The 10,896-nt window shown below is 31.9% G+C and overlaps 2 protein-coding genes and 1 long non-coding RNA gene across 4 annotated transcripts in view; 1 reads left to right on the plus strand and 2 right to left on the minus strand.

The window, feature by feature from the left end:
- LOC108736230 overlaps window positions 1-1,591 on the minus strand; it is a 3,698-nt gene extending 2,107 nt beyond the window's left edge. Inside the window, exon 1 of the long non-coding RNA XR_001937700.1 lies at window positions 1,322-1,591. This is a non-coding gene — a long non-coding RNA (uncharacterized LOC108736230). The remainder of the gene's footprint in view (window positions 1-1,321) is intronic.
- A 503-nt stretch (window positions 1,592-2,094) lies between these two features.
- Window positions 2,095-2,818, plus strand: LOC108736229 (signal recognition particle 9 kDa protein). The gene is made up of 2 exons (XM_018468579.2): window positions 2,095-2,358; window positions 2,424-2,818. Exons 1-2 carry the CDS (start codon window positions 2,218-2,220, stop codon window positions 2,517-2,519), a joined length of 237 nt encoding a protein of 78 aa, XP_018324081.1. The 5' UTR covers window positions 2,095-2,217; the 3' UTR covers window positions 2,520-2,818.
- A 203-nt stretch (window positions 2,819-3,021) lies between these two features.
- On the minus strand, window positions 3,022-10,619 carry LOC108736227 (C-Jun-amino-terminal kinase-interacting protein 4; the record flags this gene model as incomplete). Of its 2 annotated transcripts, XM_018468577.2 has the most annotated exon segments (10): window positions 3,436-3,528; window positions 3,834-3,918; window positions 5,025-5,153; window positions 5,293-5,604; window positions 5,919-6,054; window positions 6,584-6,836; window positions 6,899-7,242; window positions 7,302-7,760; window positions 8,061-8,365; window positions 10,358-10,619. In XM_018468577.2, coding segments are annotated over 10 exon segments (2,289 nt in total), but the record flags the coding sequence as incomplete, so codon positions are not given.
- Window positions 10,620-10,896: the final 277 nt, after the last annotated feature.

Genomic DNA, 10,896 nt, shown 5'->3' on the forward strand with positions numbered 1-10,896 from the left:
ATTTTTTTAATTCAAATTTTTAATTCAAAATTGTTATCAGCCCTACCTATATTCCATGTAACGAAAAAATACGTTTTAAAATATTCAGGCATTTCTACAAAATTAAACTGTTTCATTTTTCAATTTAATCCAATCATTATTCATAACGTAGGAATTTATGGTTCTACCCAGAAAGTTTATCATACACATGTGTAAATGACGCAATTATAGAAAAACAAGGTCGTTAGGGAGATTAAGACGAAGACAAACAGATATCACTTGGAGAGAATGGTACAATTGTAGATCTATTAAAATAAAATGCAATGATTTTTAAAAATGCAAAAGTAAAATGCAGAATTTAGATAAGAGGACTAAAAAATCATCGCTTTGTTCGTTAAGAATCATCTTCTTGGCCATTACTCTTTGTTTTATTTTTATACTCTCATCTTCCTTAATAACAGAATACTTAATTGAAAAATAAACAGCACAATTTTTCCAAATAACATTAATAGTCTCCTGTCCGCATTTTAAAGGATGTTAATCATTCTCTATCAGAAATCGTATTAAAAATCGTAGTGTACAGTATACAACGTAAAAATGCCCAGATCAGACGAATATTCAAAACAAATGAGAACTATTAATCAACATTAACAGTGTTTAGTGTAATGAAATCATACATACATTCTTGAGCTACCTATGTACTAAATAAATTTAGATAAACGAGTTCATTAAATCGAAAAATTTAACTGCTCACAAATTTTGACTACCACTGTGCAACTTCATCTTTATCTAGACTACAACGCAAGCCTTTATTAATTTCCCGCGAAGGCACTACGATAATTTGAATTAAAAATATATGGTTTTAAATACTATTTAGTATAGGCAACCCAATGTACTGCAGCGTATTCTCATCGCAATTACAACAGCGTGTTAAATTCCGTTTTCAAAAATATAGCTTCTAAAATATTCATTAGTAAATTTTAGCAACATAATTAGCAATTTCTGACTATAAAATTATTGTCACTGATACCTCATATTTTAATAAAGTTTGTTACTATCAGCGGGTTTAAAAAGGGAAAAATTATTTTATCAATCAACGGTTTTAAATTCAGGGTTGATAAATTTCATACAATTTGATATTTTCAGCTCCTTTAATAAGGGAGTTTATCAATAAATAGAAACGACATTTTTAAATTGAAGGTTGAAACGGTACCCCGGCAAATTGCAACTATAAAATTCTTTTTAGTGATGCCTCACAGTAATACACTTTGGATTTTAGGTCGTTTGAAAAAGGAGAAATTAAGTTTAAATTTAAAGAAAAAGATAAAAAAATTAATCCTACCTTTCCAACATATAGTTGATGAATTGGAAGGAATGATTCTGCCTACGTCCATAGCCAACAACCCAAAACACTGGGGAGGAATCTCCGCAGGCGAATAAACAAATAAAATACTGCGTATTGTCTACAATAAAATAAAAAACAATGTAATTCACAACCATATAAATATACACGATACTCATCTCATAAAATTCTTGTTTCCTAGATTTTCTTCTTTTTCCAGCAAAAATTTACGAAAATTCGAGTAATACCATGTACATGATCTGTGATATACGCAAACAATATTTCCGAATTACTATTAAGTATCTAGATTGGTTGAATAAATATAATAAACAAATATTAGCAATACTTTGTTTTATTTGTTTCAGAGAAATAAGAAATAAATTTATTTAGTTTAACATGATAAATTACTAACTGGTACTTTTAATTTGACCGACTTGATGTAAATGGTTTTACATTTTTTGTTTTCAATTCGAATTCACCGCTATATTCAAAGTATTTATTAACCTCCATAGAAATTATCGTGGTAGTGGCTAAAGTGTAATATACCAGAATAAGATAACATAAAGTATCAATAATTGCGAAATTAACTTGTCTATTTACATTGTGACCCCAAAAATATTCTTTTGAATCTGTTTTCGTTATTAATAGCAATGAAAGGTGTAAATACAGTTTGGAATTTATGGTAAAATATGAACGATTGGCTACATAAATTTAATGGTCTTATACTATACGAATAAAAAGAACGAATCAAACCATAGATTAATAAATCAAACTGACAAATCAAAATAGAGGTTATGTTCGTTTACGCAGCAGTTATGTGGACGTTAGAAACATATTTTTTCAACTAGTTTACTTGTTTATTAATTGGCTTGCTTAAATTGTTATGTGTAATTAATATGACGTATTTAAAGTCATGGGAAGAATTCGAAAAGGCTGCAGAGAGACTCTATTTACAGTCGCCAGATAAAGTTCGTTACAGTATGAAATATGTTCATTCCAAGAACGTTCTAGTTTTAAAAATGACAGACAACGTAGTTGTAAGTTTACTTTCCATTAACTGCTTAATAAAAGTTAATTTATTATCTATCCTATTTTATTACAGTGTCTGCAATTCAAAACTGAAATTGCCCAAGATGTTAGAAAGATTGATAAGTTTGTCAACAACTTAATGAGGCATATGGTTTCAAAAGAACATTAAATATTTCTCTTTTGCATTTGTATGTTTACTGTATAAGTTTAAAAGTCTATCTCTGAAAATGTATAATATAAAATGTGATACAAGTGTGGTGGAACAGAGTTAAGTGCAATAGATATATGTTACACATAACTCCTTGTAACTTTCAACAATATACAGAATAATGACACAGTTCATTACCATATTATTTTATAATTACATATTTAGTTGTATTTGTATAAGCCAATATGAAATGTTGGTTTTTTTTGTATGAATCATTATTTCTGCAATGATAGAGAATAAAAAAATCACTTACCCAACAATCTACTGAAAGATGAGCTGGTTTGGATTCTTCTAAGTTTTAAGTTGTTTAGAAAACTGTTAACCAAAAGAGGGAAGTGAAGCACATACTTTTACCTGTTTAAGAAAAAAAGAACAATAATTTTGTAATATACATACATTTGACTAATAAATATATGTAATTCTAGGATCAAAAAAAGGAGCAACTGTAATAAACTTTCAGTAGTTCAATATATACGGTATAATAAATAATAATTTATTACATAATAAAATAACAACGTAACTATTCAAACTATTCATAATTACATTATGAAGCAATAAAATATGATACAAATTTATGCTAGTATACACAATAATAAATAAAATGATACTACTCTTTACATTTTTGTATAATAATAGTAAAATTACTCTACAGTATTACATAGTCAATTTGGAAAAAATTGATGGACAAGCTGCTGTAAAAGCAATCCGGTTAAATCATTAAAAAAAATATTGATTAAAGCTATTAAACGTGTTATACATGTGTGCTTAAAACACCATCTGCCTGCCAATCTCACAAAGCCAAAACGAAAAGTCGTTTTTTTATCTTTTTTTTAATTTTAAGAATATTAAGCCAACGATACCTGCCATATAATCAAGTGGCTCTTCTCCCCTTTTATTTCAATTTGAGATGAGACATCCGGATCCTCAGCTGTCTGTTGCTCTATTACACTATCCTCCATTTCACCATCACCTAATCAAATAATAATTTATTGCAAAAAATCCTAGACAAAAGTGTTTCTAAATTTTTAAGAAATAAATTTAGATCCTAATAATTTGGTTTTATTGCATTTTTTCCTTTATTCCAATGAATTTTTGTTTTTTATTCCCTCTTTGTCTTGCATAATAACGAAAAATGTTAAATAATAACATACATAACGGCATTGGAAAAAAAAATGTGCGCTCTAGCAGTCGTTTTCATCTTTTGTCCCATGGAAAGTGCAATAAGTAAATGAAAGAATTACAAACGGCATAGAAATCATAAAATTGGCAACGTACCCTGTGGAACTCTCAGGAATATCGTACATGAGCTGCCAAATAAGAAGATGTGAAGCTACGTCTTTCGGTTCATTAGCATCTTCATCTGGAAATTTCCGAAATTCGTTCAAAATTCACCCACGACTTTCGACAAGACAAAAGAAGAAAACAAGACAGAGACAAGATATTAAAAAACCAACCAAATAAAATACGCGACATTCCCAGGAGCTCCCGATGGCCCAAGTAATAAATCTGACTGTTAATTTTATTAATCGTGGAAAACTTTCAAGGTAGACAGACAGATAAAGAGAAATCCTTTAAACGTGCATGTAATAGAGTTAGTAATGTGCAATAAAAACTTTTATACTACATACTTCTTTATACCTCTTACGTATTTATATATACACGTTAATTATTAATAAATCTACGTACGGATATCTAGTGGTCATAAATAAAATCTACAAACGTGTAAATAACAAGATATTACAAGGAAACATTGAGAAATATGATTAAATTTTTAAAGCAGTCAGATGACTGAGAACTAAAATTACTATATTAACAACCAATTTTCAATTAACATAGCAGCTGAATAGATGTTTTATACATATAATATTTAGCTACTTCTCATGCACCTAGAGGATTAACACACCGTTCTTTTAATTAATTTGGCAGTCAGATAAAAAGAACTGTCTGAAACTAAAACTACTATATTAACAACCAATTTTCAATTACCAGAGCAGCTGATCAGATATTTTATACACATAATATATACAATGATATTTAGCTACTTCCCATGCACCTAGAGGATTGGCATACCGTTCTTTAAAAAATAAAAAAGTTGGGCCGCCAAAATAATTGCATTTAACTATCGGAGTGATCCTAAATGTTATGAATTATTAGAACATGTATAAGGAACAATTAATTAAAAAATAATAATAAAAATGATTTTAGTAAACTTATTAAGATTACTGTTATAGGGGCCATTTTCTCTTTACTCTTATCGACCCTAGTTTTTTATTTTAATCTTAATCAAAAGTCATATTCGTAAGTAACCTGACCGCCTTAAATAAATTATGTCGCATATATTTATCTAAAAATTTAATTACACTTTCTGTTCTATCTTATACTCAAAATTGTTTCCTAACATAATACTCATTGAAAATGATTGAAGTCCCATAACAAACTAACAAACAAATAATTAACTTCACTTACCCAATCTAAAGTCAATGTAACCTTCACCCCCAGACATAACCAGCATCACACTGGAAGTCTTGGGAGGTCCACCGATTGGAGACAATGCAGCAGAATGTGCCTCAGAGGGTGTAGAAGCAGCACTCATACCTACAAAAAAGATAAAACAATAATCCAACTTTTAAATTTCAATCATGTCTCTTTTGCTATGAAAATAAACTTACGTGCAACTTTACCATAAAACTTCTATTTTACTATTTTTAAGAGTAAACTCCAAAAATAAACTTACCGCCACTCCCTGGTACAGCAACGAAGAATTTAACGCTATCACGATGTCCATGGAAGCTAAGTTGGGCATGCGCCATGGTACAGAATGGAATGTAGCTCCATGGCAGAGCATTCGAGCGAACACTGGGCGTGGAGCCTACGCCTATACTGTTACCTCGTAATACTATAGCCCCACTAGAGCTTCCGCTCACACTAGCACAGTCACTAATTGGTACGGAAATTATGACACCATTTCCAGTGCCAATCCACAGCCTGTTTGACGAGATCAGAAGAGTTGTTATTCGTACAAACGAAAATCCTAGTTTGCCAGTACCTATAAATAAAATAAAAATACGGTGTAAAAAAAATTAAAAAGCGGATCTTGAAATGAAACAATATTTTATCGCCCAAGTAAATGAAAAATATCAGACACATTTCGTTGCGATAATTTCAATAATTTATTTTTGAACTTTCCTACAATTTCTAGTAAAATTAGTTTTCTACATCTTTTTTATTAAAATAAATAACCAATTGAAATGAGTACGTACTGAACAAAATTTAAAAGTTTAGAGAATTTAACTCCATAATTTGCAGGAGAAAAACAAGAAATATTTGAAATTATAGCGGTAAAAATACATTTAGACTTACCCAACATTTTACTAACATAGGGTTCTATATCAACATCTTGAAGATGTTGATAGGTGTGCGCATGGTAGAGTCTTAGAGTGGAATCTAGCCTAATTGAAATCCAAACACCCTCTCCCCACCATGCTAGCTGTTTTACCTAAACAAACAATAAATGTAATAAACAGGAAAACCTGTTACTCCACCTTTCGAGCGATATATTTCTACAGTATTACATAGTTAATTTGGAAAAAATTGATGGACAAGCTGCTGTAAAAGCAATCCGGTTAAATCATTAAAAAAAATATTGATTAAAGCTATTAAACGTGTTATACATGTGTGCTTAAAACACCATCTGCCTGCCAATCTCACAAAGCCAAAACGAGAAGTCGTTTTTTTATCNAATAAACCCTATTTTAACAGTAAAATTGAAAACAAGACTTTTATACTTACAAATTAATAAGAAAAATTATAAAAAAGTTCCTAACATAAACGTGTTAACCGATAAACGAAAAGTAGAATAAAATGAACAGATTAACAGGGTGAATGAAGATTGAAGATGTCGCTAGTAAGATCTTTTGAAAGATGTAGAAAGTGGTGGACCGAGAACCTACGATTGGATCTGCGATAAACAGGCAATGACTGCTTAAAAAGAAAGAAAAGGATTATGATAAAAATAAAAAAATTACCTGACTTTCTTTTCTGGGGTGTGCTTCAAAAGAATAAACGACTTCTAGTTTCCGAGGGTGGAGAACATGAATTTTGTTTCGATAACCACACCACACCTTATCACCAACCACACAAAGGGTACGAACTGACTGTTGCGGAGGTCCCAGTTGTACAAGATGGTATTTTGAAAGATCCCATTCGCCTTCAGAATTTCGTCGGAACACTGCTACCTTTCCGTCAGCCAAAGCAACAACAACTCTACCATTTACGTGACTAAAATTAAACAAACATATCAAAAAAGCATATGTATATAATACAAAGGGTTTGACTCTTACACTATGCTAATAACAGCGTCGTCTAGTTTGACAGAATGTAAACACTGGTTCCAATTCGTGACCGAAGAATGGACGTAGAGTATTCCATTTTGAGCACCTAACCACATGGTCGCCAATACGCTGGACATGACCCGATGTTCTCGAAGTTCCTGTTCTTTTGAAAAATCATTCTTCTCTTTAGATTTAACAGGACTGTTCTCAGTAACCGGGGAATTTTTCGGAGATGAATCCCCTTCAGTACTATTATCATTTGACTGTTCGCATTCATGAGACTTTTCTTCAGACCGGTGTTTCTTCCTATTGTAAACTGTTTCGTTGTGTTCAACAAATGTTACCCTATAAGTCTACAAAATATCAACAGAAAATATTACTTAAAGGAAATTAAAAATCGCATTTTAATTACCGGTTTATTTTCTTGCTGCTGTTCCTTTATTTCATTTTTTTCGTTTTCTTTGGCACTATCATATTTTGTGCTATCGTCAATAATTTCTTTGGCATCGTCTTCGACATTTTCCGTTTTGTTTTCGGGAATAACAGCGACTTCCGATCGTTCTACCATCTCGTAAGCATCATCGTTTGGAGAATAGTCGTCGGGACTTGCGCCCGGAACGCTTGCAATGCACAGCAGATGATTCGTGCAGACGCCAAAACTGTTCAGGATCTCGGCAGGATTGTTCGCATCAATTACCGTCACAATACTGGCGTTATGCGTTGACGTGCATATCCATACCAACGAGGAGAGTTTCGTTTCAAGAACGGCAGCCTCACGATTGGCTCTCAATTCTTTATCTAAACTCTCCACCTCACTATTTACTTCGTTCTGAACCGACGATTCGTCTGAATAAAACACACTACCCCCGACCTTACAAAGAAATTTAGTATCAATTAGGTTCAAAAGTCTTCATAAAAGTTTAGATATTTCCGATAACAAAAAATATTGTATCATTAATTATTACAACACATTAATTTGCTAAACAGACTTATTAGTATACGGTAAGCAACCCTTTAAAACTCCCGAAATTCCAATTCACAAGCTAGTGAAGCAGGGTGGTGAGAAGGGTGACCGTCTTCACCCACCCTGACGGCTTTATTTTATTTAACCCTTTCTTATATTCACAACTTTACAAAATTCTGGAAAAAAAAGTTAAGAATGAGTACTTACCATCAATCCTCCGTCTTTGGTATATCCACCCATCAGATTGACTCCAGCAGCGCACCAAATCTTCATTCCCGGCTGACTCTCGGCCAAAGGCCTACAATAAACCGGAACAGGTACAGGAACGCTGTGGCTACTATTAGTCAACGCCTTTACTCCAGACGCCGAATTAGCCGACCCTCCCTTACTCGGTAAACTCCATCCATAGGCCTGTAGCCGACCATCTTCTTTCCGCACATGCGCCCTCACATGTCTATATTGTTCTCTCCTTTCAAATGCACGCCGAGCCAGCACTCGTTCAGAACCCTGGCCTGAAAAAGAAAAATTAACAAAAAAAAATGGGAAGAACACGCAAAAATTACTTACAAGAGAAACACGTTCTACTGTCAATTGCCCGTTTTCTTTTCTAATAACAAACGAAAGACACACTGGCATCATTTAAGGCCCAGTTCTTCTCCCATGTGTCGAAGAACACGAAAATTAAATAATAATAAAACAACAAAAACGTCTTGTAAACCGTGTCTATATTTAAATACGGAGACAGTTCACAACAACAACAACTTCTCAAATGTTTATAAAAACCAACAGTCAACTTAAATAAAAGCAAAATGAAACATAAAATATATGGTCAGACGTTAACGCCCTATGACTAGAAGAAATAATTCAGTCAAATACAACACAAAAAAAATGTTTTAACATTCCGGCTCAGCTTTGATCTATGTAATACATCCAAACGAACAAGTTACCGGAAAATTTAATCATAAAATATGTCTTAGTTAATTAAAACAAGTCAAAAACAAAATATTTAATACGGAAAATAATGTTTACCTTGATTTATGCATGTAATAAAAAAAAATAAAAAAAAAAATAAGTTTTATTCCCAAAAATTAATTTGCATTTTCTTAGCTCTTAATTATTATTTGCGCACTGTGACATAAATCTACAATCTATGAAATTTTCAAATGATTCAGAAATAACGAGTATTTTCGCCAACACTTCGCCAGTTGTGAATTTTTAATTTAATTAGATTCATCACGCCTATAATTATCAAATTATATAGAAAATAACTTTTTCATTTGGATGATTGATAATAAAAAATGTTACTTTATAAAAATTGTTAATTTATTTGTATTGTAGCTATTGGCTAACGTATCAGTTAGTAACTAATATAGTAAATATTAACAAAAGACTACCTGAATATTATAAATTAATTAACAATTTATGGCACAATTTAAAGAAAAATTGTTCATTTTAATAAAAATAACAATTTTCTGCACCAAAGCACTTCTCTCTTCCAGTCAGTTACACAAATAGTATTAATATAAATATACCTTTCACTTAGACTTTGTGCTTTTACTATTTATCACTACAGTTTAACTTGTTTCACTAACACACCTTTAAGAATAACAAAACAAAATATATAGAAAATTATAATTAACTATTGATGAATTAAGTTCACTACAAATTTTAGGTAAAAGGAAAACGCGATGTAACAACCTGTTATGTTATTCAAATAACCACCATATAAGGCACACTGCAGTTTCTTATCCGAAAAGAAAATACCAAAAAAGGACAGAAAAAATTGGTACATACTCATGTACGTTTGGTAGAAATTATACTTCTTTTTACATATATTTTAGTCGATATATGCATAATAATAATTATGTATTTATTTAAACAATGCTTTTGATTATGTATTTAAATACTCTCACAGTGCATCGCTGTTTATACTGGCCGGGATGTAAACTTACCCCCTATCAGTGAACAGCAACGATCGCCGAGACCAAAGCAACCAATTCTGATCTCGCACAAATCGTAGTCACGCTGCTGAATTTTGGTCACATGCGCGTACGCAACTTTCGTTTGATGTTGAAATTTTACTCTTAAATCGCCAAAAGAAGTATAACTTCAAACAGATGAGAAACATAATCTCACAAACAACGGGTTTTAATTTTAATTTACTCATAATACTGACGATAACAGTCCAATAAGACAATTGATAATTCTGCAACGAAAATAAATATTCTCAAACAATAGAAACAAAAATTATGAAAAATTTCCATAACGATTGAGAAGCAAAATCATTTCAACACGCGCGAAACATATAAAACGACTAAACAACAACAATAACAACAACAACAACGACGACGACATAGAAGGACGTCACTTTACTGCTAGAAATAAAAATTAAAATGTAAAGTATAAAATAACCGATTTGTTATCACAGACAATTGACAGTAGTATTTAATGTGAGATAGTAAAAACTGTAGTCGAAAAAACTCAAACAGATCATAATTCCGTACCCAGCTCCGTTTCTAAAAAATCCTGTCCGCCTCTGGCAGGAAGTGCGGTTCTTACTACTCCCGGCGCCACTTGATTCGTGTTAGACTGATACCTAAGCTGAGGCGAAACATACGGCCGTGTTGGTCTGTCCGAGCTCGTAAACAAATTACTGAAGAATTTCCAAATACTCTGTTTGCTCTTTTTGTCTAGGGTGGTATCGTTTTTCGACGCACGAATCATCTCCGTCCAGCGGACCGCCTCCTGCAGTTCGATGAAACGTTCCTAAAAAATATTAAAGAAAAATGACCATTATTAATTTTAAATCCACACACACACACACAATGAATCATTAGCTTCTAGTCCAGCTTACTATTTAATTTTTTTAATTGATTAAATCAAATATATAGAAAAACTGATCTTCATTCACGCAAATTAATCTATTCCATTAAAGAATACTAGTTCTTCCCCCCTATCAGACACTGTGAGCTAGAAACTGTTAGCACCATTGCTTTGAGTGGTCAAAATTCACTTTTGTGAACAATTTGTGTAATCATTTTCT

The sequence above is a fragment of the Agrilus planipennis genome, unplaced genomic scaffold (genome assembly GCF_000699045.2).
Source record: "Agrilus planipennis isolate EAB-ADULT unplaced genomic scaffold, Apla_2.0 scaffold126, whole genome shotgun sequence".
Lineage (NCBI taxonomy): Eukaryota > Metazoa > Arthropoda > Insecta > Coleoptera > Buprestidae > Agrilus > Agrilus planipennis.